At 42.8% G+C, this 19,377-nt stretch overlaps 1 protein-coding gene across 1 annotated transcript in view; it reads right to left on the reverse strand.

Moving 5' to 3' along the window:
- Positions 1-19,377, reverse strand: part of LOC146796341 (cryptochrome DASH-like) — a 97,784-nt gene that overhangs the window by 18,068 nt on the left and 60,339 nt on the right. Inside the window, exon 11 of the mRNA XM_085628864.1 lies at positions 6,249-6,406. Coding sequence (XP_085484990.1) covers positions 6,249-6,406 — 158 coding nt within the window. The remainder of the gene's footprint in view (positions 1-6,248; positions 6,407-19,377) is intronic.

Consider the following 19,377-nt stretch of genomic DNA (forward strand, 5'->3'; position numbering starts at 1 on the left):
TTGTTGCCTACAGCACTCACAAGGCTTGAACCCCGAAGACATTGAAAAAGGGTAGAAAATGGCACATTGCCCCGTTGACAAAAAAACGTCAAGCAGGCCTAAAAATGAGCAGAGTAACAGCAGTTCAGATCCGGGTTGCTAGCGCGGAAAAAAAAGAACTGACATCAGCACGTCGGGGAGGGCATATATGGACTCCGTTGATGTCATATTTTGGAAGGCGACATTGCTACAGAGTCGCTCGACACCTTCTACTGATGTCCAGAATTACTGTTGAAAATATTTCTGGATCCAGTCTGGCGCTTGGGGAGGATTATAAAATAAGGAATCTACAGCTAGGTATCTCTACCAGATATCCATGTTTTCAATCCTGCGGCAGAGCATCGAGCACTTGAATGTAAAATTTTACTGTTTGACTTAAAACATACATTTGAAAGAGGCAGAATTGGGCTTTGTGGACACGCTCACCACAGAAGAAAGTGAAATCTTGATTGGTTTTAGTATTTTCATCATCCACTCTGATAAAATGTTCAAACTGTCGCCATTGGCCCTTTCTGTAATTCCAGGAAAATCACACTTAATTGCAATGCGAGTGTCATTCTGTGTCCTTGACCTTCCGAAACAGGAACCGAGCAGTCAGTTTCTGTTTACTTACATTCAAGTACACAATATCCCCAGGCCAGTCCAGGATCTATTCTTCTGCTCTACCACTTTCTCTGAAACCTCTTAAAATAGGTTCAAATTATTTTTAGTGCTCATGGTGCCTATTTTGAATTCCTGTGGTACTCTGGAACCCTTCTCAACTGTCAACAGTGGTATGTTGCCAGAATATCGTGGGCTAAATATTGTTTGACATACATATAGTGTCCTAAATATGGTTGACAAAAATATTACCTCATTGGAGTTAATAATAGAAAATCTACAACCAACGGAGCAATATTTTAATAATTTAATTGGGAAACAATATTTATTTCAGACAATATATTTGTGACTGATATTCTGACATACAAACCGGTACTTACATCTCAAAAATGTCTCTATGGTCCTAAGACAGGTGGCAATTTGTAGTAGATTCCCCCTAATACAAATTAAATATCTCCACAGGCTATATTTGACCCCCGTAAAACTGTGTCGCTATCAGCATAGTTCAGATCCGAAATGCCGATGATGTCTGATGGGGACGGCTGACTTTATATATACAATCAGGTCCTGTGAACGCATTAGGCCCTTCAGGAATTATATTTCTATTATATTCCAGAGGCAGTCCCACCTGACCCCATTAGGACAGAGGAGCGGCTCCACCCTGCTGCCAGTGCAGCAAAAGTGAAAAATAAAACGGTATTAAAAAGAATTACCGTTTTATTTTTCACTGTTCGCAGCCCGAGCAGTGTTTGGGGGCGGGTCACTGCTGCTGACTGGCAGCAGGGGAGTGGTGCTCACTCCACTAGTTTACACCTCGCAAGTCACTTTGGCCGGCCGTCTTGTGACGGCCAGCCTGACTTGGGCAGTGTAAACCTCTTCACCTAGCTGTCTCAGACAGCTCGGTGGAGACCTGTGCCGGCTGGGGCGTAGAGGCAGCCCACTCCATCCAATTCTGGCGCTGCTCTTGTGCTGCTCATCTGCAGCATGAGAGCAGCAACGGGATTTGCAGAAGGGGGTTGCCTGAGGCTCCATGAGGTGTTTTCACGATGATGGCAGAAGAAAGAAGAATACACGGACGGAGGAGAGGAAACACGGGTAAGTACTTTTTTTAGGTCTCGCCTAGCGAACGCAGGGCATGCGCTGCTTCGCCTTGGCGTGACTATTGTTGTGGGTTTGGTGCGCGAAGGGAGACAAACCATGTGTGTGTATGGACAGGCGATGTGCAAGCGCATGGCGTCTCCTCTCTGCCGCACACGCTCCCACTGCTTGCTTGTTTAAGAGACATGCACGCATCTGCCAAAGAGTTCCCGTACTGTACGTAATTACATTCTATTGTCCATACTTCTTTTGAGTGCGTTATATATTTATATTACTAAAGCTGTTTTGCACCGGATATGATTTCTCCAATGCAGCTGCTGTTCAGTAGTGAATGCTGTGCTACAGTGGCGTTCAGACTCGATAATCAGAGATGTAGAGAACATGATTACTCTCCAGTCTTGCTCCCTTCTTTCGGACTTCACTTTCTGGGTCTATCTACAGCAGCAGAGGTCGCTCGTCATGGCTGTCTCAGTACATACTGAACATGGGTATTCCGAGGTTCCGCTTCGGCCACATTGCACGTGCACCGGGAGAGTATGGGCCGTTAAAATAGGCATAGGAGGCATCAGTACTTGGTACGCGCCCTACCCTCTGTTGACCCCAGAGCTGGTTACAGAGCCAGGGTAATAAGTGTGTGTAAAAGGCTGAGACTTTGTAAATAGCAATTTTATAATCTGGACGATTATTATATTGGAAAGCTACTAGTGCATTTCTCGTAAACAGTTGCTGTGATAAATAGTGCAAGGTGTAACCGGCCAGAGGTCTTAAGTGTGTTCTTTTGGCAAAGCTTTGTGTTTTGCTAAAACCTGTAGTTTGCATTTTCACTAGCAAGAGTGGACCTACACTATCTGTGTGCCAAATACCAAGGCTGCGTGGTCTCCTCCGAGCTCTTTCATACACTGCCAGACACTCCATGGCCCCTTATCTTACTCTTGCAGGTCCCTACTTTTTTTCCTTGGTGACTTTTTTCTGTCTTTTTCTTCCTCCGTTCTTCCCGTTCGTGTGCCAGTCCCCTAAAATGAATGCCGTTGGGCGCACCTGCTACCACTTACTCAAATTAAGCAGTGGCAGCAGTGGGACAGTTGTCAGCAATAAATGTTTCTCCCAGTCCTCCTCTGACTTGTAATAGATATTGGCTGTTTAGGTAAGGCTGCAAGTGCTTATGAGACAGCATTTGTTGTTTTGGGTTATTAAGTATAGATTCCGATCGGACTAGCCAGTCAGCTCACAAAAGAGGCTCGCCCAAGGTCTGCTTCCCACCTGTGCAAGACTACCTGCCATTGTCGGGTTCGGTGCCCCCATTTATCCTGAGGGCAGAGTCTATGGCGGTGCTACTGCTTCCTTAATGTGACATTCACTGTGTATTTCCTGGACCAACACCGTTAAAAAAGCAAACGATGAAGGATACAGATTCTGTCTTGCCCCTCCAAGCAGTGTAGATATTGTGGGCATAGAACTCGGTGAGAGATCACCATTGAAGTTAGAGATGTCCAGATACGCAGTTATTTATATAGGGCATCATACATGCAATTAACCGAATTCTAAGCACTTCTGGTTTTGGGCTGAAGCAAAGAGAGATGAGTTAATTCGCCTACATCACCTAGCAACAAGGTTTTGGTCAAGTGCCATTATTTGCACCTATTTCGCCTGGGTCGAAAGTTGACAGTTAAGCCACTACACCACTTCCAACATTGAGTTACTGTGTGTACATGTGTGGGTGTATAGAATGGAAATAGGTGAATAACTGGAGACAAGTGTGGTTGTGCATGTTGAAAATTATGTTGTGGGCCATTTACAAACCAGTAAAGTTTGGAGTGCAAGTAGTAGTCTATGTGTAACAATATAAAGGCTTTAACACACCTGATGTGGGTTATAAAGGCATGTTACATGGTAGGTTGTGGCTTAAAGCCAAAGTGTGTCGTGAAAAAACTGTGAGAAACGACAAAGCTTCTGTTTACAATATATAATCCACTAGTTGGTGTCTGGGCACATACTCATGTTAAGTAGTTGTTAGGCAGTGCTATAGACCAGTTCTATGTATAGAGGATTTTATAAGGTGTGACTGTTTACTTGCGTAACTTTTCTGAAGATTTTGAGGCATTGTATATTTTCGAAAAATGTAGACTGTACGGGTGACCTACTTAGAGATTTTGTTTACATTTCAGAACTATTTTTATTGAAAATTTTACAAAGCAAAAATGATGGACTTAGTACAGGACAGAGAGAAACAGTCGCATAATGGGATATGAGAGTTGAAGTAGGGTACATCACCATTTGCATTAACGTAGATGCATCATGAGGTCAAAGTGATGCAGTATAGCGGTGTAATGCAATGGTATTAATACATAGTATCTTAGGTCTTCTATGATGGAGAAGAGAGAAGAAATGCAATACAAAGCAATTAACGACCAACTACATTACCGAATTATAGAATAGTACTAAGGTGTGGGCAGGAAAAGAGCAAGAGAGGTGAGAGGATAGCCAGGAGAGAGACAGCAAGAGAGTAAGGAGGAACAAGCATTGAAAATGCAACATGTCTCGCCTTTGATTAAGTTAAAGCCATTTGCTTGCTAATGGTATTGTATAGCAAAGCAAATGGCTTTAACTTAATGAAATGCGAGACCTTAATGCTTGTTTTAATTACCGTTTTGGCCCCCACTGGGATTGTCTCTTGGCCCCCTCTATGCCTCTCCAGTGTTGAGGGTCACCACTCACCACTGGTATATTCTGGAAGGTATTTGGCCACCCAATTGAACTAAACCCCAAACTGGTGTGTTGAATGTCCATAAAGACGAGGGATTTTCACGAGCCGAAAAGTATTTCCTCAGACTTGGTATGGCACTGGGTAAAAGAGACATTGCCCTAAATTAGAGGAAATTAGCCCTTTCTAATATAGTTAGATGGAAAAGATTTTGGATACCTATTGTTTACTGGGGCTCCCGAAATATGAAGCTCAGGGTTGTCCTCAAATGAACCGCATGATTTAGGAGAAATGGAAAATTTACACAGGAGAGGAACTCCCAATACCCAAGACTCTTACTGTCTGTGGAAAATGACAATTGTATCTGAACAAATTGGTCTTAAAAGATGTGCTGCTAATGGGTTTCAGCAAAGGGTTATCTCTGTTCAGACATTTTTAAATGTCCTGCTGACACAGTAGATGGGTAACAGTGCTGCATGGTGTAGTTTGATTCTCAATTTGTTGCTGCATTGTTTTATGAAAATAAACTAAGATCAAAGAAGAGATTTAAAAAATGTCTCTGTGAAAACTCATTGTAGTAAACAATTGAATGAGGCCTACATTAACTGCTGTCAGTCAAAGTCAATTTGTGTTTAGAGAATCATAAAAACACATAAAATCACATAGGTATTACACAAGATAGCACAGCAAAAAAAACATGAAAATAAATAGATATCATACATTGAATCATGTAGTGCTCAGACGTTTAGAGGTCACTTATTTGGGTCCTCTTTACATAATTAGATTTTGGACTGTCAAACAGTCACATTAAAATCAATTTCCTACTTTTCAATATACTTTTTAAATACATTGATAAAAACCATACTGTATATTCATTTTCTAAAAACTGTAACACTAAGAAAGCGGGATGGCATTGTCTAGAACCAAGCTTTTTTAAAAGGGATAAAATCAATTTTTTCCTTTGCATATTATAAAATTTACAAAATAAAACCACGTGCAGTGTTGTTTGCTCTGAGCGATTGTCACAAAGGCACAATTGCATAACTCTCGACCAATTATTCATATTCAGGAAACTCATTACTCTATGCAGTGTCCCTAGTCTAAATCTTGTCAAAAGGAGTCTGTCATACGTGCCACCGACTAATGTGAGATATGGTTGAATGCTATGCGTAGTTAAGATCATCTGGTTATGCACTACTGTAGGCTTTGATATTTCTACTGTTAGTGTGAGGGATTTGAGTAGGGTTAAGCTTTTCACTTTCAGCACTTTTCTTCTTAAATAGTCCAATGTACTCGGCTTAGTATAGAACTCTGGGTGGCCTAGATCATGCATAAAATCCTGCACACATTTTAGCCACGCAATTCTTAAAACACCATCCAGTTTAAAAACATCATTTAAAATGTCCTTGTTAAGGTTGGTTTCTACAGATGTCCACTTGGTTCCACTTTTATAAGATCTGTGATATACGGAACACCCAATTCAGAGTGACAGACGTATGAGGAGGTACTTACTCCCTACTGTCAGTCCAATTTTACAAAAGATAGAACACAGTAAATTGAAACAAGATCAATGGTGTTTGGGTGTAATATGAATGATATTGCGGGTGAGGGACACCTTAAAAAATATGTAGACCTTCAGTTCCGCAGCAATATCAAGGCAGTCATGTCCTTTCACTGTATATTGAGACATATGGTGGAGAAGTCTTAAAGATAGGTTTGCATAGACTTTTGTGTATTGTTAGTATGCCAAATATGTATCCAAAAACAGTCAGAGGTTGCAGAAAGAAAAAGACTCAATTTGCGCTCTTACCAGCAGGTATTCAAACCACTCTGCTCCCATTCTCCAATCCAACCCCAGATCTTTGGTGAGGAAGCTGGCGACGTTCTGTCGTCCTCGGTTGGACATGAAACCAGTCATAGCCAGCTCTCGCATATTGGCATCAACAAATGGTACACCAGTTCGACCCTCTAGAAAAAGTTGTGACAAGGACTTAAGTAAATGGGAGATAACAGAGTTCTAGTGATGAACAAAAATATACTCCACCATTTCCATTTGACACTGGACAAATTTAAAAAACATTCTACTTCTTTATTAGAAAGAGTTTGAGCATTTTCCATATTTAAAAAAATCTCCAATACCAAATAGCTAAATAATAGACTTGATGCTACCGACAGGAATATTGAGTTGTCATCCTCAACAGTACTTTCACATTCAAAACGTAAGAATTATGGCAGCAGTTTCTAATGGGCATCAGTGGTCACTATGCTTCTAAACTCATGCATCTCTTGTTATTCAGCCTGAACAGATGAATATGTGCTTTAAAAATAGATGGTATGTTATTTTAAGATAAGTGAAACTCCGAACAAGTTTGATTACACTGTTATCTGCTTCCTGGGCATTCATGTTACCTAAAAAAAAATATTTTTTTATACTATATCTGAAGGTCATTGCTATTGCAGAAAATATTACATTTCTCCAGATGAACCTGTACTACCAAAGTGTGTTTGCAAAATTAAGGAGAAATCATTGAAATAATAATAACAGTTGAACCGTAGGACGGCAAGCTCCCACTAAAATAAGAGAAGCAGGCAGACCACTAAGAAATGGTAAACACAAATGGAGCCAGTATACAACACTGAGGTTGCTGAAGAAGATAACAGATGATGTCTCTAGGTACACACTGCTTCATAATGATGGAAAAGAGGTGCACCAGATTTACCTGATGCTGCAGAACACACAGCCATTTAGCATCTTTACAGTGACAGCAAGGTCCAGAGTATGGTGAAGATACTGATGACTTCAACACACAATTGTGAGTGATGTTGAGTACATGCAAGGCATCAAATTCTTATGAGGAACTGGGAGAATCAATCATTCAAACATTCCACTGCTCAAAGCAGTCCATCAAACTCCTGGTTCACCCACTCTGTTTAGAATCAGGCAAACCTCAATGTTTCTCCCAAGCACCGGTAGAGCCTCATCTGGTTCTGCTGGTGAAAAGCTTTGAACAATGGCCCGACTGACACTTGGTTGTCGGTCAAAGTGCCTCAGACTGTCCCTCATATTTGTCGCCCTGACCCAGTGCTACAACGTATCACAGCAAGTATGTGTGTACAAGAGGCATTCCAGCCTTCCCACTGAAGGGCATCTTTAATGGCTGAATCACATATGAACAGATGGATACTCAGAGGAAAGTGTTTGTCACAGTGGCAGGCACTTTTACTCCAATATACTACAGGATGGAAGACCTAAAACTAGTACCGTGTGCTCAGCACCTTTTTGCGTCTGGCTCAGAGATCCAAGGGATGGTGGTGCAAGAAGAACAAACAGTCAAAGTACACATTAATTTGTCAGTGAAAATGTTTGTTACCCAACATCAGTGTATCCTGTTACTAGTCAGAAAAACAGTGGAGAAAGTGGAAGACATAGAGATCATTGAGCAAATGAAAGGAGTCATATGTTTTGTATGCTTGATCGTCAGCAAGAAAGCAAGGCGCCCAGAGTAGGTATGCACCTGTGTGGAAATGAGCTGATCAAATCAAGCCTTCAAGAAAAAAAGGTACCCGATGCCCAACATTGATAACATGATGGTGTCTGAATCAGGCACACTACCTTTGAAAGTCTTCAATCACCAGCTATGGCTTCTCTTGGATTCCTCTTACATACCCACTTTGTCCACTCTGGTGGCGCTCTGAAGATATACGCAACTGAGCTGTGAAATCTTCTCCATGGCTAGAATGCCATCTGAGAGATGTTGATCCACCTTCTAGTTTTCATCAGTGTTACACATGACATATTGATGCATGCTTGCACCGAAGGAGAGCACCACATGAGACTCCATGCCAGTCCGTTGAGACTTAAGGAGAGGAGCCTGCCTTGTTTTGGAGGATATTTAAGTTTTTAAAACAAACCTGAAGTTCTCTGGCTTTGTGATTTTGGTGGCTGGGATGCCAGCTGATGCCAAGGCACCCCAAAAAGTGACAGAACTTTGGAGTTTTTCTGAATGCTTCTCTAATCTGAATGATTCATCCCCAAAATGGATTACCAAGACAAGAGGTACCCTGTGAAGCACCAGGAATCCTGGGTAGTATACAGAACAGACAACAATGGTTCACTGAGGTATATTTCACACAATTTGCATAATTTCAAAATCAATTGTTGGTGCTAATCGTGCAGGGCCTTCAATTCACCATTATTTATGCAAAAAACATCATGCAGCATAACTTTAAATGTAAATGTAATAAACTGAAATAGATGCTCATTGGTCTTATGATCATACAGTGAGAAATGTATACAGTGCGTGAACATGTGTGCATACAAATCAAGGCATACTAACATTAAAGAAGGAAAGCAAGCAAAATAAATTGCAGAAGTCCACCTATTTTGAACGAGACTGGATGTTCAGGTCTAAAAGCCTTTAGTGTCGACCTGGGCTAGAGTATAGGGTCATCTTTAGGACATGAGCTAAAAACAGGCCAATTGCGAACCGTGCTTGCATAATTTCCCAGCGTCAAAAATCAGAATTATTAGCTTATTACTCCATAGTGTGCAGGGCAGAGTAAGAACCCCAGCTGGCCCCCACAGATCGACCAGGCAGAACCTCAAGTGCTTTCACAATTGGCTGGATGCAGTGATGGACATTACGGCCCCCTTGACTGTGACGTCCACTGACACTGAGAAAGTATTTGATTCGATTCACTGGCCCTACCTCTCCCTGGTATTAAGACGGTTTGGCTGTGGACCTCGCTTCTGCAGCTGTGTGACTCTGCTGTATGCAGAGCCTACAACTGCGATCCGGGTGAATGAGAAAATGTCTGAGACATTTCCACTGGAACAGGGGAACAGACAGGGATGTCCTTCCTCCTCCTTGCTCTTTGCCTTGTGCGTTGAGCCACTGGACACCTGGCTCAGGACAGAGAGAGAGCTTGTTGGTGGTCATGCCCTGACAGAATGGGAAAATTAAACCATCTCCTTATATGCAGATGATGTCCTCCATTATATTTTACACCACATGAGGATACCCAGACCCCCTTTGGAGATTTCTGGACCCTTTGAAGAATACTCAGGATTTAGGGTGAAATTGCACAAGTCGGTACTTTTTATGAACATGGATTGGGACCCAGGAGTGATATTTTTGGGCCAGATGTACGACCCTTGTTTGTGGCCGCAAACGGGAGATCCTCCTGTTTGCAACCGCAAAAAAGGGTCCAGGCATGTACAAATGCTATTTTGCGAGTCACTGACTTGCAAAATAGCATTTGGGACTCCTGCTATTAGGTAGGGGCGTCCCTTCCTAATAGTGAGTCACCATGCCATGTACAATTGTTTTGCGACCGCATTTGCGGCCGCAAAACACTCGCAGTTTACCACCTACTTCAAGTAGGTGGTAAACCACTCGCAAAGGGGAGGGGTCCCCTTCCCCTTTGTGAGTATGAGAGAAAATATTTTTAAGAGCAGCCAGTGGTCCCAGGGACCACTGCCCGCTCTTAAAAAATTAAACTGAAAAGTTTCATTTTTCTTTTTTAAATGCATCCCGTTTTCCTTTAAGGAAAACAGACTGCATTTTTTTTAAAAAGACTGCTTTATTTAAAAACAGTCCCAGATATGGTGGTCTGCTGACCCCAGAAGGCCACCATCCCTGGGAGTGCTAGCCATTCCTAATGGGGTCGCATATTGCGCCTGCCTCATTAATATTCATGAGGCATGCAATTTGCGACCCCATTAGGAATCGCAAACAGTGTCTGAGACACTGTTATACATCCCAATTTGCGAGTCTCAAATAGCGAGTCGCAAATGTGATGCAAATTGCGAGTCACAAATTGGTGGGTCGTACATCTGCCCCTTTGTCACTATGGATCTGGAGCAATTCCGGAGGCAAAACCTACAACGCGTATTGGTAGACATGCAAAGTAATATTGCCAGGCGTAAGGTACCGCTCCTTGGAAGAGTGGCCATTCTAAAGAATGATCACTCAACCGAAACTTCTTTACACAATGCAAAATATACTATTTTTAAGATGGTAAGGGTAGGGTAACTGTGATTGCGTGGGATAAGGCAAAGACGCATGTAAGGAAGAGCAGCGTCAACATGGAAATGCCGTTAAGGGAGGGATCTGTATTGAAAAAGGTACCCAGGCTATAGGGATTTGCGAGGTAGGACTTGAATGGGACCTCTAGGGTAACGGATGTTGTATAAGATGGAGCAGCTCAGGCGCTCCCTCCATGCCTAGGACACTCAATGGGGCAATCTGCCTGAGTCAGCTTCCTTAGGGAGTCACCTACTAGTAGGCTCACTGGCCAAAGGAGCAGTCTCCTCATTATACAAAACAATAACAAACAACATACCTGGTAATCTTGAGAACCTAAGACAGCGATGGGAACGAGATGTGGATGTGATGGAATTTGTGGACTGGGAAGCTGCTCTGATGCACCCTCATGAGACAGTCCCCAAAGCGCGATTGCTTTTGATACAACACAAGCTATTACTTACAGTTTACATTGACATGTCCAAGCTTCATGAAACTAGTAAAATCCTCACACCCAATCGTTTGAGACGCCAGGGCACTATGGGCTCATTCTTCCACACACTTTGGGACTGCCCGCAGATTCAGGGATACTGGGACATGATCATGAGAGAGCTGAGTGACATACTCAAAGACAAAATACTGCAAAACCTCCCATTTGTCCTGCTGGTAGTCCCAGAGGGTGGTGACCTCCCTATTAGGAAACTGCTATTCTGTACAATGGGTCTGATTGTAGTTAAAAGGGACATCGTTCAGAAATGGAAGTCGTCGCATGCAAACCAAGGCCCAGAGGATCACTGGGATGGGCACATTTATGAGAGCAGAAAAAGTATATATTCTGCTAGAGGGTGCCCAGGGAAATTTGATATGATCTGGAGTAGGTAGAGGGAGTTCTACAGTCTGGTGCTTGGTTGCTCACAAGCCTTCATGCACCATGAAGTTGACATTGACGGACAGAGTGGATGTGCCCTGTCTCCCTCTGAGAGGTGGGGGACTGAGCTGGAGGGGCCGCACATAATATGAGCTCTGAGCCACCAGTGCCCCGAGGAGACACCCCAGCGCCTGTCCACTCACCAATGATTCCCACCTCTCAAATGAATGTATACTGTGAAATTACCTGCATGCTTTGGTTTGTGTCATGTTACGTGCTTGCTCTGTATGCCTGCAAAAAAAAAATGCCAATAAAAACCAGTTGGTTAAAAAAAACACAAAAACTGGCAGAGCAGGAGTCAAATATAATCAGGGGTCCGAGGGCATCTGGTTGCATTTGTCTGGTAGACTGAGCTACAAGACCAATTTTGAAGGTCAAACAGTCCAGTCCAGTAAAGAAAAGGGGGAAACAATTCCTGTGGTGCAAGGCTTTGATACCACGACCTTCAGTGCCCGCGCATTACTTTAAATTGGACCCTGATGATCACCGTGCTGATGCCTTGCTCCATGGGAATTTGCTTCCCTTATTAATAATAACAATAACAATAATAATAATAAGCGAATGTATAAAGCGCATGGTTACACTAGGCTAGTGTGTCCCCGCGCTGCGGTACAGACCCATGACACCCTCATCGAAATACAATCCCTACCCGTGTGAGCTCCCTGCTATTCAGAGGGGACAAGATAAGTTTTCAGCTCCTTACGGAAGGTCATCTCTGAGACCTCCGTCCTGAGCCCCCATGGGAGTTTGTTCCATTGTTGTGCTGCCACAAAGCGAAAGGAGCGCCCACCCATCCTTGCTCTCCTGATCTCCTTACACATTTCCAAGGAATTGTATATTATTTTGAAAATAATAAATACAACTCAACTTGTTTCAATGATATAAGAGTGAACTACTGTTGCCTGTTTTGTCTTATCCAACATGGCCACCAACATGATCCTTTGGAGCACAGAAGTGAAAGTCTGTAGGGTATGCAGCAAAAACAATCTATGAAGACCATCAAAGATGCCTTGCTTGTTTAATCACCATGGTGTACTTTGATTCTCACACAGAGCTTGAACAGAGAGTACAGGCGACGCCTTGTGGACAAGGAACAACTCTGTGCCTCGGATGCCTTTCGCCTATGCCACCAGTGTCCTTGTTCCTTTGAAAATATGATGCTTGCAAACATAAAAAAAGTGCTTATGATTCTTGTGTTGGAGTCTGTCATACTAAGTTTGCTCTATATCCATTTCCACAGACAACAAAAAATCATTGGATTCCTCAGCTTCAGGAATGCTGACTTGATCACCATGATGCGTCTTACAACATCAGAAAACACTGCAGCCTACATCTCCAGAAATGTTTGTCCTTACCACTCACTCAAAAAATGCACACATCACAGAAGTGGATGTACAAGATACTGTGGAAGTAGTCACTGCTGAAGGTGAGTGCCTACACAACATCATTTAACTCACTCAAGGAATTCCAATGGGAATTCCAACAGACTGTGGGACCAATTTCTGCACTTTGACTTTCAGAAGGACCACACATTTACATTAATCATCAGAGACCTAGGCTATATCAGGTTTGACATTTTACATGCATTCTTAAAAAGGTGATGAGGTTTGGGACCTTGACATAACAAATTATAGGTTCTAATGGACTTCTCACTCCTCAACCATCACAGCTCCTGCAGTGGCCCTTATTATACACCCAGCATCTAACACAATTCACAAATATCTGATGCAGTTTCCAGTCCCTCTGGTATCTCAATAAAAACCACCAGTAAAAGAAACAATGACAGCATGAGCAATGACATTGGAGCCACTTCCTCAATCATTCAAGAGTGAAACAAATTGGTGAACCCTAGGCAGGATGGTTCTGCAGGGCATTTGAACGTTGCCAGATGACCGTCACTGTGGTGAAGGGGACACTGGTGGCTGCCACTCAGAATGATGTTAGCATCACTTGTGGAACATCAGTTTTTATCAAGTTCTGTGGAGCAGAGATAATGACGTTGAAAATTGATTAAGTAATTCATCCCCTTTTAGAATGGTTACCCAGATATGAGATTGTTGGCACCCACTAGCCATGCCAGGCTTTGCACTGCGTGCAAAACAAGATTCCCGCACTTACTCATGCAGTCCTGAACTAAGATCACAGTCCCATACTGCCAAGGTATCCAACAACTACTAGTATATTTGGCAATTCTTCTCTTTACACACGGTTTTATGAAGTGGATATTTCTGCTGGTGCACAGTCTTGCCAAAAGCCACAACTTTTCTTGTGGCACAAACACTCTCCTGAAAGGCATTCGTCGTTCCTGATTGTGTTTTACAGGTGTTTACTGCGGCACTAGAATATAACCGCCAGGTACTAAAATATTGAAGGATTGAATCATTCATGATCTTTCCTTTAAAACTGTCTCTAAACACTATTATTCTTATTTACAAATATCTTTAGAAAGTAGGACTCTTCTCCATTTTTAATACACTTCTAACTGTCCTACAATCACACCTATCCGTCTCTTCAAAAATAGCTAAAACGGGTAATAAGAATGCCTCATAAACACGCTACATGGCTCAGAAACCTTTTGTAATCCAATAACATCCTTCTATACAATTTTCAAATATTAGGTTATACGCCTTATATGTATTTTTGGAATGCTCGAGAAAAGAAAGGTACAAACTCACAACATTTTTTGAAATACTGCTGTTTTTTTCTGTTTGCTTGAATTTTGAAAATATTAATTTTTGCATCATTACCTACACCTTTTTTAGTCCCAAATCACTATCAGCTTATAACAATAGCTATAGTAGGTAAACAAAAAACACCTTCTTAGCTTTCAAACAAGCTTAAAAGATTGTCGACCTTTTGGGCATTTTTCTTATACAATGTTTTTTATAGTTTTGGAGTGATTATCTGTTTTTGATGTTCAAGTTGATTGTGATCTGGGCTGTGATACATTTACTGTTGTAGACTCGTGCTTTGCACAGGTATGCTTCCCTATTCATCCTGCTATTATAATGTCTGCATTATTGAATCTTCACTAAGCTTTCCTCATAGCCAGGACCAACAAGTGAAAGATAGGAAAATAAAACTAGAACTTCGGCGTTGCCAGGTACAATGCTAAGATGAGAATACATTGTTAGTGAAGGCAAGCTCCTGCAAAAGGAACAAGACTTGGCAAAGCCAAAAGATCTCTACTTTGGGACCTGTTGCCTTTGCCAATGGGTTTGTTTAGTCATGCCGTACAGCATCCCTGAGGCTGTGTGCCATGGCTAAAAAATGAGGGAAAAAAAGCATATGATGTGGCTAGCTGTGTCAATTTGTAGTTGTGCACAACAAGCATGCACATGCCTACAAAATGATGTGGGCAGTTTTTTTTCTTGGTTGGGGGAAGCAACAAGGAGGGCGGTGGTTAAGCAGCAAAGGGGGGGTAGCGGTCTGAAGAAGCAAACAGAGAGAGCAACGTGGAGCAGGGGAAATCAAACTGAGAAGAAAGAAGCATGGAGCGGGGTTCGGGAAAGGAAATGGAAAAAAGAGCAGCATGGAGCTGTTGGGAAGAAGCACATGGATGAGAGAGGCAATCTGGCGGTGGAAACAGAAGCATGCAGGGGGCAGAGAGAAGCACACCGGCAGAGAAAGAGCAACATTATTGCAGTGGAGGCAAAGAAGTACTCGAGGGAGACAGCTGGAAAACACATGCACTCTGTGAAGGAGTTAAAAACAAAACAGTAGCACCTGAACAATGAGCAGTGGAATGACACAAGTAATGTGTCCACTCACCAGTGGGGCAACAGACACAAGAAGAGGGAGTAAAGCACACACAAGCTAACGAATAAGAAGCAAGCAAACGAGAGTGACAATAAGGCCAACGAAAAGTAAAATAGGCAGGCTCTAAGACCATTTCAAGCAGGCGATATGTCTCGCAACAGACAGCTCATGCACGGTCTAGTAGGAGAGACATAAAAAGCAAACAAAAAGATGGGAAACCCGAAAAACAGAAGTGAGCTCCATAATAGTCACAGGACAGCTGAGGCTAATAGAAGATCACAGAATTCACTTCTCTCTTACTGTGGGTTAGTGGAAATGTGTTTCAGTTGTTGAAACAGGGGTTAAATCTCAATGGAAATTCACATAGGGGAATGCAGGAAATGGGTATCTTTCTGTAACTGGCTATTAGCTAAAACACATTTGTGTTAAAAAAAAGAAAATGAAAAAAAATGCTAAGCATAGACACTACTTGAAACACAGAAGAAATTAGAATGCTATCTTCAACACCAAGATGGAATACCAGAAGAACACTTCAGACAGTTACTAACTCAAAGAAGAACAGTCGGACATTTAATTGGGATCTGATAGCAATTAATAATCTTTATTCAGTAGTGCTGCCAATTTGACAACACTGGAATACAGCTGACAATGAAACTTGAATGTTTTTTAAACCTAACTTATTTATTGCGTGCGATTTTTATAAAGATTTTAGTGTGCATTGATATTCTATTAATTTAATGACTCCATCTCTGTGGAAAACAACATCATAGTGCAGTGCTTTGTGAGCTAGACTAAAATGGTGATTTAGTCCTGGTCCCATAAAATAACAAGCATTTGCAATGCAATAGGTCTCGCATTAGTAAAAGTTTGAGTTTTTGGCGTAGCAAATATTAATGAAACATTACTAGCTCAAATGTTATTAATGTAGACCTATAGAGTGTAGTGTGGTACAGTGAAGTGTTGTAGTATAGACTAGAGGAAATTATTATAGAGTGTAGTGAAGTGCAGTACTTTAGCGTGGAGTGGTGTTGTGTTGAGTAAAGTGGAGGAAAGTTTATAGAGTGGGATTGTGTGTGCTTGTATTATGATAAAATATAGTAATATTATGTAGGAATAAACGCATGAGAAATATAGGTACGTTTTTAGCAATTTCTGTGTTACAGGAGGGTTGACTTTGATATTCAGGACAAGCAGGCCAGTGGGAGGAGTTGGGGGTGTGGTGACATGATTGTTCTGAAGATCAGATGCTTAGAAATATAACTTGAAATAGCCTGGAAAGAATAGACAGCTGAAATGAGGCTTAAGGATGGTTTCATGGATAGCATTCAGGTAGATCACAGACAGAAGGTGAAATGCAATTACAAATGCTACAGAGGGTTTTGCGCCTAGGAGGCCCAGAGGGGTAGGGCGGTTTAGGCATAGTTTGATCTATGAATTGGTGAGGTGATTGTTTATAGGTGGTAAGGGGAGCAGTATTTGACAGTCTTTTGTTGTGATTGCGCTATTTTACCTAAATGACAAGGTCCTCACAACACGTTTCTGATTTACGCTTGTTGAGCCACAACTAACAGGATTATTCTTATCCGAGTTTGTATAGCCTTCCAACTTTTCATGCTATTTATTCCTGCTTGAAGCACTAGAAAACATATTAATGATGTGGCTGCTATCTGAAATGAATCACTTCAGTCATAACCGCCCATCTCTCATGTAATGTGTGACACCTTCAGCCAGTAGTGGCTCTTACTTCAATACCACTACTCCTGCTGGGATTTTTTTTAACCTACACTTACAATGTTACGATAAAAAAAATGAAAGTCCCATAAAGTAACAGGCAGTTGTTTGAAAAGTCACGACTTACTGATAAGACGTTACATGGAAATACTTGGCAGCTCTGTTTATGGTGGTACGAACCAGCAAATTGGTGATTGCAAACGCTGGATACAACTAAAGCCATTCATGTTTCTACGAATCTTGCGTTCCCTCCAAAAACATACACTGTATGCAGGGCTTTAAGTCGCCCGGGTCCTGCCGGTGCTATGCAGGTGCAGAGAAGGGTCCTTATTAGGTTCTCCAATTTTTGCCTTCACCCTCAGGGTGAAAATAAAAATCTTCACTTTGCAGCAGTACCATCCTTCACAGGCTTTGATATAACTTCCAAGAGACTCGTTTTACTTTTTTCACAGTCTCATGTCAGAATTGAAGCATTTTCAATATTATATACAACGAAGCCGTAGTAGTTGCTTATTTATTTTATGCAACTAACAACCATTGACAAAGCCAATAGTCCCGGCTTGTTGTAGGAGTAATGTTACTTGTATTATATATCTGGATGCTGTGACAAAAGCAACAAAACACAAGTCAGGCAGCACACTATGCTAAACACCGATCGATTTTTAGCTTACGTGTTTTAAAGCAGTTTTAAGCCACGGCCATTGGCCAGGCCCCTTTGAGAGACCCCCCCCACCCAGTTTTTTCATGCCACTTAAAGCCCTGACTGTATGGTTCCTGCATTTCTATCGAGTTTTCTCCCCACCTGTGTGTGGGTCTGAAACACCAAAATACACTCTGGCGCTGCTCAGTGAAAGCTCCACCGTATTTCTTATCAAGTTGTTTCTTGGTCCATCCGTACCACAGGCAGGACTCCAAGCTGCCTGCACCATTCCCGGGGACGATCGCCGCTTCACTGGGGATTCTTGGACCATTTTCCTAATGAACCATATTACTTGCACAGAACATGCATACCATTTACTGCAAGAGCTTAGAGAAGAAGACAGAAAGAGTCCGAGCCCACACAGTGATGCGAAAGGTCCAACAACAAGAAGTTTACTGAGTGCTCAGCACCGGACACCGCAAACTGTGCAGTCAGTGCCATTTAGGACTGGAAAGAGAAATAAAAAAATAAATAAACAAACAGACTGGGACATCCTTCCCTAAAATATAAAATACAGAAAATAAGAAAGGCGCGCTGCCATTTTGTGAAAGTATGAGCAGGCGTTGTGCTGAAACATTAAGCACATCACCCAGGACGAGGTGACGGGCTGCGAGCCACAGGCGACATTGTTAAAAGTGTGCGCCCGTGTTATGGATAAAGCGCAGTAGGTGTTCTGGGTAAAATAAAATGCGTTTCAAAAATAAAAGCAGGCAAAAAAGCACGGTGTGCCTTTTGTAAAAACTAAATGTTTTAGCTACACGATGGCCCATTGCATCATGCCGCTTCTTTTGCATGTTGGAAGCGGTACAACATAAGGCGTGCCCGCCGGTTGGTATAAAAACAAGCAAAACAGAAAGCAGCTCCACATCCGGGCCGGGAGGGCGAGGGCTGCCCGCACATGCGCGGTACCAGTAAGTTTTGCATGCCCAGTGGCGGCGCGTGCAGCCGGTGCAGACAGCGCCTGTCCCCTTCCGGGGCTCCCGTGGTGAAGAGGGAGCCCCGGCACCAGAGAGGAAGTGCGGGAGCTGAAGTCCCGGGTCCCAGGAGTGGGCCCGGGTGAAGAGCGGCAGATAGCTGTGCGGGGCTCCCATGCCTAAGGAGAGAGCCTCGCGTCGTGCTTGCAGTAGTGGAGCTGGAGGGCTTCGGAAGCGCCGCAGCCAGCCGCCGCTCAGGAGGATTCCCCCCCGCAGACCGGGTGAGTGGGGGATTCTCCAAGGCAGTGTCAATGTTTGTTTCCTGAGCGGACCCGCCGTTGCGGGCTGCTCCAACGAAAGGGCGAGTTTAAAAAACAAACAAAAGTGAAACTGCATGCTGGCTTGCGAGGGAAGGGGGACAGGAGATGTGCATGCCGCGTGGCTGTAAGCGCGTACACCAACTCAAATCCGCCAAAAGCCTGCGCGTGCCCATCTCCTGTCCCACTTCCGAGGCAAGTCAGCAACAATAGATCTCGCTGGCAGACAGCAGCGCTTTGCGCTGCATTCGCAGGCGAGACCTAAAAAGGGACTGCAACCAATATCTGATTGTGCATGCGAAGGTTGAGGTGCGGTCCATTACAAATGGCTGAGAAAAGAGTGCTCTTTCTGTTAAGACGTTGATTGTAACATAAATAAGTGAGGGAGCGTGAGATTCAATTTTTGCGAAAAATTATCAACTATTTCTGGGTCTGCAGCTTACCACAGCTGTTGAAGAACTGAAAGTTTGGGATCCAAGTCCTACTCAAACTTCCAAAAGATAACAGAACAGAGGGGGGACATCATGTTTGGAATAACCGTGAATTTCTCAGGAAGTAGAAGAT

The sequence above is a fragment of the Triturus cristatus genome, chromosome 10 (assembly GCF_964204655.1).
Source record: "Triturus cristatus chromosome 10, aTriCri1.1, whole genome shotgun sequence".
Classification (NCBI taxonomy): domain Eukaryota; kingdom Metazoa; phylum Chordata; class Amphibia; order Caudata; family Salamandridae; genus Triturus; species Triturus cristatus.